Source organism: Ursus maritimus, unplaced genomic scaffold, assembly GCF_017311325.1.
Source record: "Ursus maritimus isolate PB19 unplaced genomic scaffold, ASM1731132v1 scaffold_5, whole genome shotgun sequence".
Lineage (NCBI taxonomy): Eukaryota > Metazoa > Chordata > Mammalia > Carnivora > Ursidae > Ursus > Ursus maritimus.
The window spans coordinates 29,507,178-29,529,385 of NW_024426663.1; the positions used below are offsets into that span (position 1 = coordinate 29,507,178).

At 35.6% G+C, this 22,208-nt stretch overlaps 1 protein-coding gene across 1 annotated transcript in view; it reads left to right on the forward strand.

Moving 5' to 3' along the window:
• TBCA (tubulin folding cofactor A) overlaps positions 1–22,208 on the forward strand; it is a 101,278-nt gene that overhangs the window by 65,133 nt on the left and 13,937 nt on the right. Inside the window, exon 2 of the mRNA XM_008691261.2 lies at positions 18,721–18,826. Within this exon, the coding sequence (XP_008689483.1) occupies positions 18,721–18,826 (106 nt within the window). The remainder of the gene's footprint in view (positions 1–18,720; positions 18,827–22,208) is intronic.

Consider the following 22,208-nt stretch of genomic DNA (forward strand, 5'->3'; position numbering starts at 1 on the left):
TTTATTTATTTATTTATTTATTTATTTATTTATTTATGAGAGGGAGAAGGACAGAGGGAAAGGGAGAATCTTAAGCAGGCTCCATGCCCAGCACGGAGCCCAAAGTGGGGCTCAATCTCACAACCCTGAGATCATGACCTGGGCTGAAACCGAGAGTCAGACACTTAACTGACTGAGCCACCCCCTCATGTCCCCAAATGCGACATTTTTAAACAGTATTTATTGACAAATTCAGGAAGTTAGGCTGTAAAATGACTATTTTACTCTGAGTAATCAATTCAAGAATAAAAGGGTGAAATATTAGAGATAAACTTTTTAAAAACTACAGATTATATTTAAGGTGACATAGACAAGAGAAATTTGTAGGGCTTCAGAGTCATTAGGAATCACTAATCCTAGAATAATTCAGAAAATTTTACTGTATTGAATTTTAAAACCAGATTTGCTAGCTGTTAAAACTGTATCACATAGAGCTCTATATCAAGTATCATTACCAAATATTATTTAAGCAGTTAAAGACTTAAAAATTTGGCTTGAATGAAAAAAAATGATTTAAACATGGCGAAGTACAAAATAAATATATAAAGTGGGCCCTTCATCATGTACCAAATTACTCTATGTGTATACCTTTGAATAGGAATACAGTATGAAAATTATTTTCAGCGCTTAAGTTTTTCTGAATGGAAATTATCAGTTAATGATAATTTTGTTTTTTTAAAGATTTTATTTTTATTTATTTGACAGAGATAGAGACAGCCAGCGAGAGAGGGAACACAAGCAGGGGGAGTGGGAGAGGAAGAAGCAGGCTCATAGTGGAGGAGCCTGACGTGGGGCTCGATCCCGTAATGCCGGGATCACGCCCTGAGCCGAAGGCAGACGCTTTAACCGCTGTGCCACCCAGGCGCCCCTGATGATAATTTTGTTATTCCATTATAAAGGGCTTAAACAAGACCTCAGTATCAGTAATATAAACACAGAAGAAATCTTTGTTTCTTCTTGAACCATTTTGACCTAATGAACACATCTTAGTACAACAAACTGAAAAAATACATTACATATCAAAGTACCTTTGTATAATGTTCATCATCTCAAAGCCATGAGTTTTTCTCTGCATCCTGGAGCTCTACAACTAAAAAAATCCCATATTTTGCTCCCAAATGTTCTCATCAGTAATTCCAAGAATAATTTCAGTTAATGTATCACCAAGAATAATTACTATAGTAAAATATCATTAAGCTGGGCTTATTTTATAATTTGATAAAATTCAGGTATTCTAACTAATGTTAACTTAGGTTTTTTTTTGCGAAGTGACAGTCATGAATCAGCTAAAGTCATTTTTATTAAATGATATTTTCTTTGCTCATTTTAGTTTTGATAACATTAATTTGGACTAACTATATACTTTATCATTTATCGGAATGTTTTAGGCAAACTGAACTGTTTCACAACAGAGTATGATGGTGTTGGATATTCCTCTGTTAATACTGTAGTTTGTTGGGGTCCTTTTTAGATGCTGTCTCAAATCCCTTTTAGATTTATGTATAACAAATTTAGAAGTAAATAATGAATAATAATAGTACAGATGCCATTCTTCCAATCTAGTACTGTTCAGCTACCATGTTTTCAGTTTTCTTCTTTTAATGCATCTAAGATTGAATTGGCTGGGTTTTGTTTTGCTTTGTTTGTTTTTGTAGCTGCATCACACTCTTTGGTTCATACTGAGCTTGCAAGCCAGGGCTACTTTATCTAGTACTTGTATGATTCTGATGTTGATAGCTCAAGTTGGGTAAAAGGGTATGGTTTTAGAGTGGGATGGTGATGAGTTCACTTTTCAACCTAGTTCAGTTAGTTGCTGATGGGATGTCTAACTAATAGAGATGCTATTAAGACAGAGATGTGGGTTTGGACGGAAGATGAAAAGTAAATGTACAGAGAGATTTGTGATTTTTAGGTGGTAATTAAAACTGTCAGAGGCTTTGGTATGGAGATGAAGCAGCTGTGGGAGGTGCTGTTGCTTTTTCATACCAACTCAAGCAGAAGCTATTCACGGTACCTTTTTAGCCCGTTCATTAGTGTATACCTTTCAGTCTCACTGGTATCTCAAAACCTTTAAGGGACAGTTTAGAGGATTAGTGAAATAATTAATTTTACATTTTTGTTTTTTAATTATTAATTCCTAAGATAAGTTTATTAGTCCCTGAGATTTATAGTATTGCAAAGAAAATAGTGGTATTTGTTTTGTATTTGTCATGCATCATCTTAGCTATTTATGTAATGTCCTGTCATATTTATCAAAATTATTAAAGCATATATTCTGTTTGAACAGTGACTATAACTTGAAACAGCTCCAGGTTAGGAGATTAATTGAAGGATACTTGGAGATGATAAATACAAATATGGTAAATTAAACATTTAATTTCTTTCATTTAGTAGATACACGAGAAATTGATAACTTGTTGCTTCCAGTGATGGGAACTGAGCCACTGGGGGTAGGGTGTGGGTGGCAGGTTGCCTTTTCACTTTGTACTCTTTTGTGCTATTCAGATTTTGAACCATGGAATGATTTTACTTTGGGAATAGATAAAATAAATTTAAATTTTGAAAATTGCTTTATTTACTTCAAACATAAGGCAGTATGATGTGTTAGTATTGATACTGAAGTTAGATGTCATAATTTCAAATCCTAATTTCACCGTCGCCTGGCCAGCTGACATTGAATCACAGTTTCCCATTTGCCCTGCCTACCTCTCAGGGTAATTGTGAGTTCACTCAAGTATGTGAGGCATATACTCTGATAGGTGCTGAGAGGAGACACCTTTTCAGTCGTATGGACATCCACTATCAAGTGTAGAACTAGACGAAAAAGAAATTTTTTTAAAGATTTTATTTATTTGAGAGAGAGAGAGAGCACAAGCCGGGGGAGGGGCCGAAGGGGAGGGAGAAGCAGACTCCCCCCGCTGAGCAGGGCGCCCCAGAACTAGACAAAATTTTAACCTATTTTGATAAGTTGTATATGCTTGGAAGATCAGTAGGAAGGATTTACAGTAGCAGCTTGGGAGTGGTAGGGAGGAAGTTGGTGTGGTCCTTCCAGAAGACAAGGACATTTGAGTTTAGGAAGAGTAAGTGGAATGGGGAAAGAGGATAAGGAGTGAGAGAAGGAATTTTGCTAAGAAAAAGATCTGGCTCCGGCTCATTTGATGTATGTTTGTGTGTAGCACATTTTTGTTTTATCTATTTTAAGACAGTACTGTAGCACCTTCTTCCTCAGTTTTGTTATTCCCAAAATTTTGGCTATAATTATTAGTTGAAATTTGGGGAAATCTGACTTGGGACTTTACAGTGCCCACAAAAGAATTAGCAGAGAATCACTAAAACTCAACAAAATTTTTAGTACATACATTTTACTGTGTAGACCATAAGTATTAACTCATCAGATTCTGATGTCAGCCTACAGTTCTTTCTTACTAAAGAACTAGTGAGAATTCTTAATTCAGGGGCTTAGCCTCTAATTTGCAGTCCACTTGCATTTTCCCAAATGAGTAGATTTTTATTCCCTGCATCTTTCTTGGTATTTTTGTCCCCATATACTTTTGTATTTCTTCTCTGTGCCTGGTATCTCATCACTATACCCTTAGTTTTCAAAAGCCTAAAATTAACTCTAAATAGTCTTTTACTTTGGTTTCTATAGACTGCTTTCCCCAGGTATGTTCAGCAGAAAAACTTGTTGCCTACTTTATTTGCTAAGTCATGTATATAACTTTTTCTAATCTTGAATATTTTTTTCTCTCTTCAGTGGGAAAGATACAAATTTTAAATCCATTTAACAAGAAGTTATTGAGCTCCTAAGTTATAAGTGCATATGGTTTACTTGCTGCCATATGGTTTCCTTTGTAGCACCATTAAATATCTTATCCCAGAATAGTTTATAGATTTTTAATGTTGAACTACCTAATACCCACTCTCCAGTAGGTTAGTTTAGGGGCATTTATATTTTACTATTTAATATTTAACATCCAATATCCTATAAGTTATAGAAGTACTTCGTAAGTTGAAAATATGATATAGATAGAAGATTGTATTATTTATTATGGATATTAGCCTCCGTAACCACCATGATTTTTAAAAACAAGCACAAATGTTTAAAGTTTTACACAGGTTTAGTTTTTGTTCGTTTTTGTTTTTTAAAGATTTTGGAAGAGAGAGAGCACAGTGGGGGGGGGAGCAAGCAGAGGGGAGAAGCAGGCTCCCCGCTGAGCTAGGAGCCCCATGAGGGACTTGATCCCTGGGCCTGGGATCCAGGGCCCTGAGATCACCACCTGAGCTGAAGGCAGATGCTTAACGGACTGAGCCAAGCAGGCATCCCTTACACAGGTTTAGTTTTAAGTGTGAAATAGAGACTTCTGCACAAAATTTATATGGAGTATTTGTTCAAACTGTAGAAGGCATAAAATTGGGTATTATGTAGGTACTTTCCTCTTTACCTTTTTCATGTGTATTTGTAAATGGGAAGAAAAAGATGAGATATCTCAATTTCTGAGTGATTTAGCAGTTGAGAATGAATGAGTCCAAAGTAAGAAAGCATTATTTCATAATTGCAGAACAATCTTCTACTTTTAATGACTCTTTCACTTCAGATGCTTTTAGCTTCAGAAAAAAAAATCAAGCTATATGTGGGTTAAACAGTAAGGATGACCATTATCTCATACAATAAGCAATCTAGAGGTAGGGTGCTTTCCAAGTCAGTCAATTGAGTAGATTGATACCATCATCAAAAATTCAAGTTCTCTGATATCCCAGAATGACCTGTCATTTTAGGCTGGATCTTCTCATGATCCCATGGTACCTGCCACAAGTGGCAGACGTCACAGGTGATGATGTCTAGGGGAGAAAACGGAATTATATCTGCTTATATTGCATTTACAAAGAATAGCAACCTTCTGGGAACCCCCCTCCCCCCAAGGAATAGCCCTTATGTAGCTTTGGCCACAATTGGGTCACTTACATATGCCTAAGCTACCACTCGGCAGGGGTGGCTTCTTTCTTTGAAGGACTCGGCTGCTTGGATGATCATAAAATTTGTGGGCAGGTAAGAAGTGGCTGTTGAGTAGGCAACCAATAATGCCTATATCAATGGAGCCCATTTTAACCTTTTTTTTTTTTAATGTGTTCAAATGTTTAAGAATTACTTTAAAAAATAAGTGCATCAGTAGTAGCTAAGAATAATAACTATGGAATAAAGCAGTTCTTTGGCACTGAACAGCTATGAGAACTTACACAAGCTCCATGAATTTCAGTTGAGTTATTACTAAAATGGGAATAATAATGATATCTATTTTATAGGGTTGTTTTGAGGATTAAATGCTATAATACATGTAGCATGCTTTAACATAGTATTTGGCCCATAGTAAATGATCACTGTGTGTTAACTTTTATTTCATATTTTAAGTTTAACTTATCTTGAATAATTCAAGCTTTTGCCTAAATCTATTATGTTTTGCCTAAATCTATTATGTTTTATGGGATGCCAGTATTATAATTATCTCTTCTTGAGTTTTAACTGTCAAACTTTACCATAGGGCTAGTTTTAGGGGAAGCAAATTTGATGATGGCCACTGCAAATGCTTAAACATCAAAAGTCATTCATCCAGCCTAACTTCTTTTATAAGTGTTGCTGTTTTCAGTGTAATTTTGGTTATTACTCTCATTTTTTTAATCAAAGTTTCATGAAATAATGTAGCTTGTATTTATTTCTAGAATATTGATCCTGGTTCATTTCTGTTTAAATATAAAGACTTTTTTTTTTTAATTTTATTTATTTGTCAGAGAGAGAGAGAGTGTATGCACAAGCAGAGGGAGCAGCAGGCAGAGGGAGAAGCAGACTCCCTGCTGAGCAGGGAGCCCAATGTGGGACTCATCCCAGGAGCATGACCTGAGCTGAAGGCAGACTCTTAACCAACTGAGCCACCCAGGCCTCCCTAAATAGAAAGACTTTTAAAAACATTGTAGGGAGGGATAATTAACAAGGGACTGTAAAATGGGAGTGATACTTAAATAGGACTCTTAAGTATTTAATGCAATAAAGTCCTTAAAGGTCTGTTCATATTAGGCCCTCAATGAAAGTTACTTTTCTTCCTCATCTCTCATATGATAAGCATCTCAAAAGTATTGTTTGTTTCTTCAGAGACAGAAGAGGTTATTACCAGCTATGTCAGTAGGGGAGAACGATATCAATCAGGAAAAAGGAAGTCATGCTAGGAATTTCTAACAGGGATTTAATGCAGGAAGTCGATTACACAGGTGTTGATAGAACTTTTACGAAATGCTCAAATTTCATTGGCTGGCCAGGGATCATCTTAGCCATTGCTTATATCATGGTTTTTATGAGAAAAAAATAGGTAAGTATACCTTAACTTTTAAACATTAAAAACACAAGTATTTCACATAAGTTGACAAAGATATATTTTGCTCATAGTTCTATTCTGACAGTTGGAAATAAATAAACAGATTATATATTATTTAAAATATGGTGTATAGCATAGGATTACATTTCTTTTTCAGTGGATACTGTACTGCCCAAAGGAGATTATTCTTACAAAACTAAGTTAAATGGATTTTCTTTTTCATTAATTGCTTCATATTACAACCATAACTCCGGGGGTGGAGGGTGCTTTTCTTGGAGTTTCTGGTTGTCTTTTTTTTTTAATTGAGAGGTGGAAAAGGAAGACATTACTTCCCTTTATCTTCAGCTTATTGTATCTGTTCCTTAGAATCTATTCCTGTCTTCTTAAAGATATTCTTGTAAGATTTCACATTAAAATTCTAGGCCAGGCTTACAGCATAGTAAGTAAATTTCTCAGAGAGGGGGAATTGCAGATAAACTTCCGAACTTTTATAGAACTAAAAAATATTCCCCCGGCCTATGACTTATTTCATCAGTTACCCATATGACTTACTGTCTCCTTCAGATCTTAATTCATATATCCTCTTCTCAAAGAGGACTTCCTTGACCATCGTATTTTAAATTGCAAATCCCATGTACTACCAGTCCTTCTTTACTGCTCTTTCTCTTAAAGCACTTAACATATTCTAACATGCTATATATTTTGCATACTTATTTCTTCTATCGCTATATGGCAGCGATTTTTGTAGTCTTGTTCACTGCTGTATCCTTGAGATATAAAATCATGCCTGGCACATATTAGCCCCTCAGTTAAATAATTACTGAGTGAATTAGTTAATGTTTCCCTCACTATTACAATTATAAATCCAAGTTATAAATCATTTTCTCTTAGAACTTTTAAGGGATTGCTCCATTGTCTTCTGGTATCTAGTGTCATTAATGCAAAATTCAACATCAGTCTCTCATTTTTTCTTTTTCCTTTTATGGGTGACCTGTTCTCTCTTTCAAACTTTCATTTTCAGGGGTCCCTGTTAAGCATCTGCCTTCAGGTCAGGTCGTAATCCCGGGATCCTGAGATCGAGCCCTGTGTCAGGCTCCCTGCTCAGTGGGGAGCCTGCTTCTCCTCCATCTGCTGCTCCCCCTGCTTGTGTTCTCTTGCTTGCTTTCTCTCAAATGAATAAATAAAATCTTAGGAAAAAAAAAAAGAGCTTTCATTTTCTTGGCTCTCTGGAAATTTTCAGCAGTGTACATAGATGTGGGTTTTTTCATTGGTTCTCATTGGTACTTAGGAACCTCTTTAAGATTATGGGTTTTTTCCAGCTCTGGGAAATTATATTCTTTAAAAAAAAGTGGAAAATATTCAAAATATTAATACAGGTCCATAATCCCATATATGAAACCATTGGGCCAATATGTATTCCTGAATTCTAAATTTTTTTAGATTTTATTTATTTATTTTTTAAGATTTTATTTATTTATTTGATGGAGAGAGAGACAGCCAGCAAGAGAGGGGACACAAGCAGGGGGAGTGGGAGAGGAAGAAGCAGGTTCCCAGCAGAGGAGCCTGATGCGGGGCTCGATCCCAGAACCCCGGGACCACGCCCTGAGCCGAAGGCAGATGCTTAACAACTGAGCCACCCAGGTGCCCCATAAATTTTTTAGATTTTAGAACAGAAATATATGTTTTCATAACATTGGAGACTTACTGTATAATCAAACACATATTTCTGCAGTGAAACATGCGACTATTCAAATTAAGTAGGATACATAAAGTATAATTTCATGTCAGTGGAGGTTACATTTTGCTGCTAAATCAGTTTGTGCCAAACTTAATTTTAAAATTTCCTTTTTTTTAAACATTTTTGAAGATTTCAGAATTATGTGCATTTTGGGTCGGTAGTTATTTAAGCAATGAAATTATTAATTTTTTTTTAATATTTGTTTTTTATAATTTTCCACGTATTTCTAGCAACATATAAATATGTATGTTACAGGAAAATATTTTAGTAACAAATTTAAAAACTATGACTATTGAAAAAAACTATGACTATATGTACTTATTTAAGAATTAAGCTTTCTTATTAAATCTTAGCCTTCCCTAAAGGAAGAGAAAAGCGCCAAATTCACTGGAAGATACTCATTCAATGATTTAGCAAATACTTACCCAGTAACTACTATTTTAATAAACAGATACCTTATAAGTTATCAGGGAAATTAATATTTCAAACTATGATATAATGCCATTTCACATTCTTCTTATTTTCAGAAATTTAATAATTCTGACAATTCCAGTTGCTCATGAGGATGCCAAGGAGCACTAGGAAATTTCATACAATGCAGGTTGGGTATCAATTGATAAAAACTGTTTTGGAAAACAATTTGATAATATCTGGTGAAGTTGAAGTCGTATGTATTCTCTCTAAAACCTCTTTCATGTCATGTGACTTGTCATTAATACATTGATTTATACGGTTAACTTCTACTACATCTTGCCCCCTAGCATTTTATTCACTGTAATTTTAAATTAGTGGGTTCTCACTACCTGTGATTTTTTTTTTTTCTTTTTCCAGGGCAGTACATGTGCTATTCAATAACTTGCTTCCTAAGCTTTTTCACAAAAAAAAAGTGCTTTTTAAACAAAAACTTTATTTTTGTTTATTTTGATATGCCAGTAGCCGTGCCGATATTCAGCACCTTTACTTGTCAAATGTGGTATGTAGTTAAGAGTCTCTTCGATTTTGCTGGGGTTATTGCTGTTTTCTGTAGACAAGCACAATGGAATAGGATGACTTGGATTACCAGCCAAAATTATTTGTGGGCCTAAGGCATGGAATCCATCTCTTTCATTGCACACTGCTCTAAAATCACATTTTTCTTATTTCTCAAGTTTTGTGAATCACTTTTGTTCACTTCAGAATTGTTTTAGATATCTCCATAAATTAAAAAATGATAAAAGGCAATAGTCAGATTTTAGACTCAACTTTCTATACATTTAACCAATATTGAGTGCCTATTTTGTATAAAGATCAAGAATTTCTCCTAATCCTGTCTTCAAGGAACAGAAGACCTAGTTAGTAAACTAGCTTCAGTGTAATGTGATAAATACTAAGGTAGTTAAGAGGAGTTGGATGGAATTAAATAGAGGTCTTCTAAGTCAGAGGTCAGCAACCCTTTTTCTAAAGGAACAGTTAGTATATATGTTAGGCTGTTTGAGCCATACAGTTCTGTTGCAACTATTCATCTCTGCTATCATTGCATGAAAACTAGTCAGAGGTGGTATGTAGATGAACGAGTGTGGCTGGACACATTTGAATTCCATATGATTTTTACAGGACACAAATTATTTTTTAAATTTTTTAACCATTTATAAAATAAGTTTAGTATTAAAAGTATTTTTTAAATCATTTAAAAATCATTTGTAGGTCTCAAACTATACAAAAATAGGTGGCAGGCCAAATATCATTCATTGACCATAGTTTGCCAACCCTTGTTGTAAGACTTTGAATTGCAAGATGTTAATTGAATGTGCCTCTTTCTGTTACCCATTCAGTCTTAGCTACTTTCATTTACCAGGAGAGTTTAGTAACCTAGGTTTTAGGAGAAGTGAAAATGTAGGGGTGCCTGGGTGGCTCAGTCAGTTAAGCTTCTGCCTTCTGTTCAGGTCATGATCTCAAGGTCCTTGGATCAAGCACTGCATGTGGCTCCCTGCTCAGGAGGAGCCTGCTTCTCCCCCCCCCACCCCCCCCATGTGTGCGCTTTCTCTCAAATAAATAAAATCTTAAAAAAAAAAAAAAAAGGAATAGTGAAAATGTCATTGCTAATCCCAGTGGTTTCTGAATATCCTTGATATTCTGAATAATAACCATGATGTTATAAAGATAATAAAAACAACGGTAATAACACTGTTGTGTTGATGATATGCAAGTTACTCCAGCAAAGCTTCCAAACTCATTTGCTTACAGGAACCAAGTATAAGGCCTGAATGTTTGGGAAACAGGAAGTTGTATGAATTGGGGCAAAGTGAACACCACGCGCCTCATCTGAAAAAAGCAGTAGGCATTACTTAGCTCCGTCCAGTAGAGGGGGAAGTCCCAGCCCAGATGAAAAACATCCAAGAGAAATCAAGACTTATATATAAGTTAAATTAAGTCTCCTAGTTGTTTAATGTGGTAACAAATCTATTTTTTTTTATTCTTTTTAAAAATATTTTTTATTTAAATTCAGTTAATTAACATATAATGCATTATTGGTTTCGGAGGTACAGGCCTGTAATTCATCAGTCTTATATAATACCCAGTGCTCATTAAATCGCATGCCCTTCTTAATGTTCATCACCCAGTTACCCCATCCCTCCACCCTGCTCCCCTTCACCAATCCTGTTTAATTCCTATGATTAAGAGTCTCTTATGGTTTGTCTCCCTCTCTGGTTTCGTCTTGTTTTATTTTTTCCTCTCTTCCTCTGTTTTGTTTCTTAAATTCCACATATCAGTGAGATCATATTATAATTGTCTTTCTCTGATTGACTTATTTCATTTAGCATAATACCCTCTAGTTCCATCCACGTCAGTGCAAATGTCAAGGTTTCATTTCTTGATGGCTGCGTAATAGTATATATACCACATCTTCTAATAGTATATATATATATACCACATCTTCTTTATTCATCTGTCGATGGACATCTGGGCTCTTTCCATAGTTTGGCTGTTGTGGACATCACTGCTATAAACATTGCCATGCAGGTGCCCCTTCAGACCACTACATTTGTATCTTTGGGGTTAATACCTAGTAGTGCAATTGCTGGGTCGTAGGGTAGCTCTATTTTCAACTTTTTGAGGAACCTCCATACTTCCAGAGTGGCTCCATAGCTTGCATTCCCACCAACAGTGTAGGAGGGTTCCACTTTTTCTGCATCCTCACCGTCATCTGTTGTTTCCTGACTTGTTAATTTTAGTGATTCTGACTGGTGTAAGGTGGTATCTCATTGTGGTTTTGATTTGTATTTCCCTGATGCCGAGTGATGTGGAGCATTTTGTCATGTGTCTCTTGACCATTTGTATGTGTTCTTTGGAGAAATGTCTGTTCATGCCTTCTGCCCATTTCTTGATTAGATTATTTGTTTTTTGGGTGTTGAGTTTGATAAGTTCTTTCTATTTGGATACTAGCCCTTTATCTGATATGTCATTTGCAAATATCTTCTCCCATTCCCTTGGTTGTCTTTTGGTTTTGTCGACTGTATCTTTTGCTGTGCAAAAGCTTTTGATCTTCATGAAGTCCCAATAGTTCATTTTTGCCTTTGTTTCCCTTGCCTTTGGAGATGTGTCTGGCAAGAAATTGCTGTGGCTGAGGTCGAAGCGGTCGCTGCCTGTGTTCTCCTCTAGGAGTTTGATGGGTTCCTGTCTCACATTTAGGTCTTTCATCCATTTTGAGTCTGTTTTTGTGTATGGTTTAAGAAAATGGTCCAGTTTTGTTCTTTTGCACGTGGCTATCCAATTTTCCCAACACTGTTTGTTGAAGTGACTGTCTTTTTTCCATTGGATATTCTTTCCTGCTTTGTCGAATATTAGTTGACCATAGAGTTGAGGGTCCATTTCTGGGTTTTCTATTCTGTTGCATTGATCTATGTGTCTGTTTTTGCCCCAGTACCATACTGTCTTGATCATGACAGCTTTGTAATACAACTTGAAGTCCAGAATGGTGATGCCACCAGCTTTGGTTTTCTCTTTCAACATTCCTTTGTCTTTTCTGGTTCCATACAAATTTTAGGATTATTTGTTCCAACTCTGTGAAAAGGTTGATGGTATTTTGATAGGGATTGCATCGAATGTGTAGATTGCTCTAGATAGCATAGACATTTGAAAAATACTTGTTCTTCCAATCCATGAGCATGGAACATTTTTCCATTTTTTTTGTGTCTTCCTCAGTTTCTTCCATGAGTGTTCTATCGTTTTCTGAGTACAGATTCTTTGCCTCTTCAGTTAGGTTTATTCCTAGGTATCTTACGGTTTTAGGTGCAATTGTAAATGGGATCGACTCCTCAATTTCTCTGTCTTCTATCTCATTGTTAGTGTATAGGAATGCAACTGATTTCTGTGTATTGATTTTATATCTTGCCACTTTGCTGAATTCCTGTATGGGTTCTAGCAATTTTGGGGTGGAGTCTTTTGGGTTTTCCACATAGAATATCATGTCATCTGCAAAGAGTGAGAGTTTGACTTCTTCTTTGCCGATTCAGATGCCTTTTATTTCTTTTTGTTGTCTGATTGCTAAGACTTTTAGTACTATGTTGAGGCTAGGACTTCTAGTACTATGTTGAACAGCAGTGGTGATAATGGATATCCCTGTCATGTTCCTGACCTTAGGGGAAAAAATCTCAGTTTTTCCCCATTGAAAATGATATTCACTGTGGGTTTTTCATAGATGGCTTTTATGATACTGAGGTATGTTCCCTCTGTCCCTACACTGTGAAGAGTGTTAATCAAGAAAGGTTGCTGTACTTTGTTAAATGCTTTTTCTGCATCTATTGAGAGGATCATATGGTTCTTGTCATTTCTTTTATTTAGGTTTAGGTAGTGTATCACATTGATTTGCAGATGTTGAACCACCCTTGCAGCCCAGGAATAAATCCCACTTGGTCGTGGTGAATAATCCTTTTAATGTACGGTTGGGTCCTATTGGCTAGTATCTTGGTGAGAATTTTGGCATTCATTTTCATCAGGGATATTGGTCTGTAATTCTTTTTGGTGGGGTCTTTGTCTGTTGGGATCAAGGTAATGCTGGCCTCGTAGAGTTTGGAAGTTTTCATTCCGTTTCTATTTTTTGGAACAGTTTCAGAATAGGTATTAATTCTTTAAATGTTTGGTAGCGTTCCCCTGGAAAGCCATCTGGCACTGGACTCTTGTTTGTTGGGAGAGTTTTGATTACTGCTTCAGTTTCCTGGCTGGTTATGGGTCTCCTCAGGTTTTCTATTTCTTCCTGTTTCTGTTTTGGTAGTTTATACATCTCTAGGAATGCATCCATCTCTTCCAGATTGCCTGATTTGTTGCCGTACAGTTGCTCATAATATGTTCTTAGAATTGTTTATATTTCTTTGGTGTTGGTTGTGATCTCTCCTCTTTCATTCATGATTTTATTTATTTGGGTCCTTTCTTTTTTCTTTTTGTTAAGTCTGGCCAGAGGTTTATCAGTCTTATTCTTTCAAAGAACCAGCTTCTCCTTTCATTGATCTGCTGTTCTTTTGGTTTCTATTTCATTTATTTCTGCTCTAGTCTTTATTATTTCTCTTCTGCTGCTGGGTTTAGGCTTTATTTGCTGTTCTTTCTCCAGTTCCTATAGCTGTAAGGTTAGGCTGTGTATTTGAGACCTTTCTTGTTTCTTTAGAAAGGCTTGTATTGCTATATACTTCCCCATTATGTCTGCCTATTCTGCATTTGAAACGAATAGTTGTGTTTTCATTTTCATTTGTTTCCATGAATTTTTTAAATTCTTCTTTAATTTTCTGGTTAACCCATTCATTCTTTAGTAGGATGCTCTTTAGCCTCCGTGTATTTGAGTTCTTTCCAAATTTCCTCTTGTGATTGAGGTCAAGTTTCAAAGTATTGTGGTCTGAAAATATGCAGGGAATGATCCCAGTTTTCTGGTACTGGTTGAGACCTGATTTGTGACCCAGTATGTGATCTGTTCTGGAGAATGTTCCATGTGCACTCAAGAAGAATGTGTATTCTGTTGCTTTAGGATGGAATGTTCTGAATATATCTGTGAAGTCCATGTGGTCCAGTGTGTCTTTCAAAGCCCTTGTTTTTTTGTTGATCTTCTGCTTAGATGATCTGTCCATTGCAGTGAGTGGGTTGTTAAAGTCCCCTACTATAATTGTATTATTATCAATGTGTTTCTTTAATTTTGTTTTTAATTGGCTTATATAATTGGCTGTTCCCATGTTAGGGGCATAAATATTTATAATTGTTAGATCTTCTTGTTGGATAGACCCTTCACTTATGATATAGTGTCCTTCCTCATCTCTTAGTAGACTTTGGTTTAAAATTTAATTTGTCTGATTTAGGGATTGACACCCCAGCTTTCTTTTGATGTCCATTAGTATGATACATGGTTTTCTACCTCCTCACTTTCAATCTGAAAGTGTCCTTTGGGGTCTAAAATGAGTCTTTTGCAGACAGCATGTCGATGGGTCTGGGTCTTGCTTTTTTATCCAGTCTGTTACCCTGTGTCTTCTGATTGGGGCATTCAGCACATTTACATTCAGAGTAACTATTGAAAGATATGAATTTAGTGCCATTGTATTACCTGTAAAGTCACTGTTTCTGCATATTGCCTCTGTTCCTTTCTGGTCTGTGGCTCTCTTTTGCTTAAAGGATCCCTTTCAATATTTCTTGTATGGCTGATTTGGTGATCACAAATTCTTTTAGTTTCTGTTTATCCTGGAAGCTTTTTATCACTGCTTCTATTTTGAATGACATCTTGGCTGGATAAAGTATTCTTGGCTTCATATTTTTCTCGTTCAGCACCCTGAATATATCATGCCAGTCCTTTCTGGCCTGTCAGGTCTCTGTGGATAGGTCTACTGCCTATCTAATGTTTCTACCCTTGTAGGTTTCAGACCTCTTGTCTCAAGCTGCTTTCAGGATTTTTTCTTTGTCTTTGAGGTTTCTAAGTTTCACTATTATATGTCAGGGTGTTGACCTATTTTTATTGATTTTGAGGGGGGTTCTCTGTGCCTCCTTGACTTGAGTGACTATTTCCTTCCCAAATTAGGGATGTTCTCCACTGTAATTTTCTCCAGTATGCCTTCTGCCCCCCTCTCTCTTTCCTCTTTTCTGGGATCCTGACTATTCTAATATTGTTTTGCTTTATGGTATCACTTATCCCTCAAATTCTCCCCTCATGATCCAGTAGTTGTTTATCTCTCTTATTCTCAGCTTCTTTTTCTCATTGTTTGATCTTCTATATCACTAATTCTCTCTTCTGCCTCATTTATCCTAGCAGTTAGAGCCTTCATTTTTTAATGCATCTCATTAATAGACTTTTTGATTTCGACTTGGTTAGATTTTAGTTCTTTTATTTCTCCAGAAAGGGATTCTCTAGTGTCTTTTATGCTATTTTCAAGCCCAGCTTTATATCTTTATAATTGTATCTTTATAATCGTTATTCTGAACTCTAGTTCGGATATCTTACTTATGTCCTACTGACTAAGTCCCTGGCAGTCAGTACAGCCTCTTGTTCTTTTGTTTGAGGTGAGTTTTTCCATCTTGTCATTCTTTCTTGTGAAGAATAGATGAATGAAAGAATAAAATACTAAAATGGCAACGACAAGCCCAGAGACTGCCAAAATACTAATTATTAAGCCTCAGTGAAGAGGGCATGGGATTTACTATGCTATTTTCTCTAGATTTTTTTGTTTGAAAATATCCATAACAATGTTTTTCTTAATATCAATCTATTATAGTTTCTTACACCATTAATTGCATTGGCCTATCATCAGTATCTGCTTGGTATTGGACTATTAGTTATTAGATAGCCCCAAGTACAAGTTTGGTTACAACCATGAGCATCTTAATTACAATAAGAAAAACTATAAAATCAAGACAAATTAAGCTAAAACTTTTTAATCTCATTATCTCTAAATTCTTGATATCCCCAAAACTTTTATTTTATTTACAATTTTATGAACGCTATGTTTAAATGTGTTGTATACAAATCTGTGTAGTTCACAGATTTCTTCAACCTACTTCTCAGACTTCTGTTGAGGGGCAGCTGTTCTGGAAAATGCTGAGTGGAGAAAAGTCTTTTTTTTTTTGCCTCAAGTAATCTTGCAGTTTAACAAAGTTAAATTGATTTCCTTACTACAGGACTTCTTGGGATCTTTTAATATGCAAATACAAATCCTAAATCTTAAATATTTGGCCCGAAGTGGTGTTTTTGCTTTGTTTTGTTTTTTAGAGAGCGTGTGCATGTGCACTCTTGTCTTTGTAACAGGACAAATAGAAATACAGCAAGGATATAAAAAATTGACCAATACCATCAAATCACTGGATCTAATTGATATTTATAGAATATGCCATTTGAAAATGCAAGAACACACATTTTTTGGGTTTTTTTGTTTTTTGTTTTTTTGGGGGGAGGAGCAGAGGGAGAAGGAGAGGGAGAGAACCTTAAGCAGGCTCCTCGCCATTGCAGAGCCCCACGCAGGGCTTAGTCTTACAACCCCGAGGTCAAGACCTGAGCCAAAATCAAGAGTCAGATGCTTAATTGACTGAGCCACCCAGGTGCCCCAGCAAGCAGTGTTTTTTAAGCTTACTTGACCACTTGTATACCATGGAATAATTTGGAAAACATCAGACTACGTATTTAAAAATCATATTAATGCTTTCTTATATAATTAAAAGTTTAAGTTACTTGATTTATCACTCCCCTAATGATGGTTATTTCTTTAAGTTTCTCCTTTCTCCTTCTTATGTCTATCCTTTTCTATTGCTTTTATTTTTGTAATTTCCTCTCATGTATTTGTCTGACTACTGAAAGTGACCAGATTTTGAAATTGGTATGTCTCTCTCTGGGTGTGGGCTTTTAATACTAATAGACAATATTTTCAGTTAATTATGCCTTTAAAATATAATAAATTATGACTTATATTTGTACTTGTTATTTTAACTAATAGCATTTGCAAAATTTGCAAAGAGAACAATGCTTAGAGAGTTACAACTATTAGATACATTTTGTTGTCTTTCTAATTGAATTTGCTTTATTCCAGAAAATTTAGAAAATATTGCTAAAAGAATAACTAGCAAACTTTAAAATTATTCAAAATTGAAAAAAACTGGTGAACTTTGATCCAAATCAAGAAAGATGGCACCATTACAATGGAGAAGCATATGAGGATGATGAATATCATCCTACGGTGGTGTTCAGTGTCAGTCCTCTTAATGAGGCCAGTGGATAACACTGACTGTTAGCATTTTATATGTAGTAGTGAATGGGTGAAGGACTATAATCATAACTCACTACTTGGTGTTGTTTTTTGTATTAATATTCAGCTGTAGAAATGTTTTAAAAGTCAAATGAAGAATAAACTCAAATGTAAAAGCTCAAAAAAAAAATTAATCCCCAGCTGACCTCCCCCTACCCCAGATCATTAGGGGTTTTCTCCTCAGGTAACCAAAAATAGTACTTTCCCAAGTACTTTTATTTCCCTTATTATTTGTTTCTTGAGTATCCCCTGTTATTTGTTTATATTCATTGCCCTGCGTGGTGCTTGAGATTCTTACCCCTTCTTTTCCTTCCTTGGCACGCGCACACTCTTTCTCTATCTAAAATAAATAAAATCTTTTCTAAAAAAATCATGTTTTGAAGTATACCTAAAAATCTTCATTGCAAATGAGACAAAAGCCATTCTCTAATATGATTTTTAAATTCCATCCCAGCAACATAGGTCTAGAAATTAGTAAGCAAGCCAGATGGAGAAAGCTATTTTTAATATATGTGGACTCTGAAAGCTCTTTATTCTGCTTTTTAGATATTGTGTATATCAGTGTTAGTGTTTTCTTGAACTACATTTTTGGTTTATATTAAAACTTTGATAAACCAGGATCAGAGGAGATTGAGCTATTATCATTAATTGCACTTTGGTTATCTGAGGAATGATCAGTAGAACTTTGTATTTCTCTCTTCCAATTTATTGTTGAAAATCTCCCCAATCTTTATCAGTACCTTTTCTTGCTTTAGTAAATAAATATTTGTTTCCGCTATTTGTCCCTAAGAGAATCGTGTCTAAATTATCTACCCCAGTCCCTCACACAAGGAAGGTCAGGCATAAAATTAAGTAAATAGTAAATACTTGTTAAACAATTTTATTGTTGAAGATAATGTAATCTTTCTTTATTTTGGGCTTGGCATGCAGTATACTGACTTTTTTTCCAGTAAGCTGAGCTTTTTCCATTATGTTTCAAGTACATATATAAAAGTTTAGAAAATAAATATTAATTAAAAGGCAAGATGTTAGTACATAATAATTTGGAGTGTTTTTACATTGTAAATACAATTATTATAGTGGAACATGTTTTTAATTAAAAATTTAAGAATTTCATGCTTTGAAGATTGTACTTGCTTTAGACAGGTATAGGACTTAAGGGCTGGAGGATCTGATTTATATCTATGGCTAAAGTATTTTTCTTTCCTCCTCTCTTCCTCCCCATCTAATATGCATACTTTGGTATTTTAAGTATGTTTTATATTTACATTTCCTTTGTTTCCCATGGTCTGTTTGCTAGAGAGAAAGTTAATTCTTGGAACCATTTTTGGTTTATTTATAGATTGGTCAAAGAAAAAATGATGTATGAAAAAGAAGCAAAACAACAAGAAGAAAAGATCGAAAAAATGAAAGCTGAAGATGGTGAAAATTATGCCATTAAAAAGCAGGTAAATTATATCTTTAATAATAATAGCAAACATTTACAGAATACCATGTTAACTAATATATTAACAGCCCTTTAAGAAGATGCTATTATTTTCTTCTTTACTATTAAACATCCTTTTAAAAATATGGAAACACAGGTTACATAGTTTGCCCATGGTCATGTAACCACCAAGCAGTATAGCTAGGGTTTCAATACAGGAGTTCTGGGTCTAAAATTTGTACTCTTATCCATTAAGCTATCCTGCCTCTCGATTTTAAGTATTAAATTAAAAAATAGAGGCACCTGTCTGGCTTATTCAGAAAAGCATGAGACTCTTGATCTCAGCGTTCTGAGTTTTAGCCCCACCCATATAGTTAGTAGAGATTACTTTAAAAAAAAAAAGAAAAAACTTAAAAATATTTAATATATAAATGGCCTAATCTTATGTTAAATGTACTTGTATATTAAATTTACAAATATTTTCCCCAAACTGATGTGAAGGCCACCAAAATAAATACATATATTACACTTTCAGTGGCTTCTGATTATCCTCATGACAAATTTCAGTTTTCTTAGTACTGCATACAAGGCTCTTCTTGATTTTGGTACCTGCTTATCCAACCTTATCTCTTGCTGTTCCCTCCCTGGACCTTTTAGGTCCTGCCTTTTTGTTTCCCGAACATGCTCTTTTCCTTTGCCTCTGACATACTGCATGTGTGTGAGATGCTCTTCCTACTTCTCCTACCTACCCTTTCCTTATAAATTCCTCTTTATCTTTTAGACATCTCCTACCTTCTGCCGCAACACTGAGATAGATATCCCTCCTCTGTTCTCCTATAACATCTTATTTATGCCTGTCAGAGCATTTACTGAATAGTCAGTATTGGCTGACACTTGTTTCATAATTCCTTGAGAAAATAGAAGCTATTGAGAACTTGCCTTTTCCCACCACAAAATCTTTCAGCCTATATCTGCATCTGTACCTGGACTACCTTCCTTCCTGTTTGAATAGATTACTTTCCCTAACCCTTGTTAAATCAATCAGTGACATTATTTTCACATTTTTGTCCTCATCTTACATAACCTCAACAGCATTTGACACAAGTAACCACTTCCCTTGAAGCATTTTTTTATATTATCATCTTTGCTACACTAATAGCCTCCTGGTTTTCCTCCTGTTTCACTACCATTCCTCAGTCTTCTTTGCTGAAACTCTCTCTCTCCCTCCCTTGTACTCGTCTCCCCCCACCGTGTGTGTGTGTGTGTGTGTGTGTGTGTGTGTGTTTTCACCTTCAAGAGTTCTACCCGCAATCTTTAGGTCTGAAGTTCGTACCATCATATAACTTCACCATTTTTATGTCCACTCATTTATTCACTCAACAGATATTTATTGAATCCCCTGCTACTTGCCAAATACTGTTCTAGGCATTCTTTTAGGCATGGCATTAAAAAGAACAACAAAACAGAAACAAAAAAACGAGAGTCCCTACTTACTTGGCATTCATTCTAGTGCCAGTGTCTCCCAATTTGTATCTCTGGGCTTGTCCATTCCAGACATACATATATTCAACTAATCATCTACTTGGCATATTCCCTTGCGTGTCCAAAATAAAAATCTTGGTCTTCCCTCAAGCTAACCCACTTTCCCAAAACAAAAATCTGTTCCTTCTCTTGTTATCCCCCTTCAGTAAATGATATCTCCAGTCATCCAGATACCTAAAACCAAAAATTTAGTGGATCTCTTGATGCTTCTCTCTCTTTCTAATAACCACATCTAATATCCACAAGTCCTGTTTTTTTTCCCTCNNNTTCTTTCCCTACTACCACTACCCCTAATCCAATCCACTCTCATCTTTTGCCCACACTATTGCAAAAGCCTCCTAGTCAGCACACCTCTTTGTCTCTTGAAACCTCCATTCCCTCCCACCACAACAGCCAGATTGATCTCGAAAATGGTACATCAGATCACTTACTCCTTTACTTAAAATCCAGTGTGCAGTGCATGTAGAATATAAAATTCCGATGACACCAAGAAAAAGGAGAGTATAAACAAGCCTAAACGGATTATATCTCAAGACTTCTTTTTTATTTTTTTTTATTTTAAAGATTTTATTTATTTATTCGACAGAGATAGAGACAGCCAGCGAGAGAGGGAACACAAGCAGGGGGAGTGGGACGGGAAGAAGCAGGCTCCTAGTGGAGGAGCCTGATGTGGGGCTCGATCCCATAACACCGGGATCACGCCCTGAGCCGAAGGCAGACACTTAACGACTGCGCCACCCAGGCGCCCCAAGACTTCTTTTTTAAATCAGGACCTTGTGAACTCACAGTGGTTTTAATCATATAAATTATGTTACAAATGATAATAGCGAACACTCAACCCAGACTTCATTCAACAGTGTTAATCACTTAAAATGGATTTTTCTGTAGGCATTTGCTATCTGTGTTGCAAAAGCAACACAGTGTTATCTGAAAGAAACTGTTCAGGGGGAAAACGTTAATTTTGAGTTCTGGGAGAACATGCTTTCCTCTATGTGTGGTATAGCAGAGGACATTTGTGTTTAAGATTTTCTTAAACTGAGGGAGGGTTTGTAGATACAGTATGTCCGCTGATCTATTGACCGCTATGAACTAACTGTTCTTCCTTCATAAGGATTTACATATGGAATACTATTTTTTTTATTCTTAAAATAATGATGGTTAAATGCTTTTTAAAATATGTACTTGGGGCGCCTGGGTAGCGCAGTCGTTAAGCACCTGCCTTCGGCTCAGGGCGTGATCCCGGCGTTCCAGGATCGAGCCCCACATCGGGCTCCTCGGCTGGGAGCCTGCTTCTTCCTCTCCCACTCCCCCTGCTGTGTTCCCTCTCTCACTGGCTGTCTCTCTGTCACATAAATAAATAAAATCTTTAAAAAAATAAATAAATAAATAAATAAATAAATAAAAAATAAAAATAAAATATGTACTTGTATAAATATTTATATCACTCTTGCCCCTCTCTTACTTTAATGTCCTCTGTTATTTTCCAACATCTAGTAAGAAATAGTATGACATAGTATGTGAGTTTATTTCTTCCAGGATCTTCTTAAGCAGGCTTATTTTCCCAGATATGTAATTCCTGACCTCAGTTTTTTCTTTGCCCTGTTCTTCTAATCACCAGTAATGTATTAAAACACAGCTGTATAGCTAGAATAGAAGTTGTAAGTTACTGGAGTGGAGAATAAATGTGTTCTCTTTCTAAATAAAATTCTACAAATAATGTCACAGATGATCAGAGAATCTTTTATTTTAATATTTATATATTGATCATCTTTCAATAAAGTCATTACTTTATAGGTAAGGATTAACTCTTCATGGAATCTTCTGTTCTAATTGTTATTTAAAAGTACTAGCCACTTAACTAC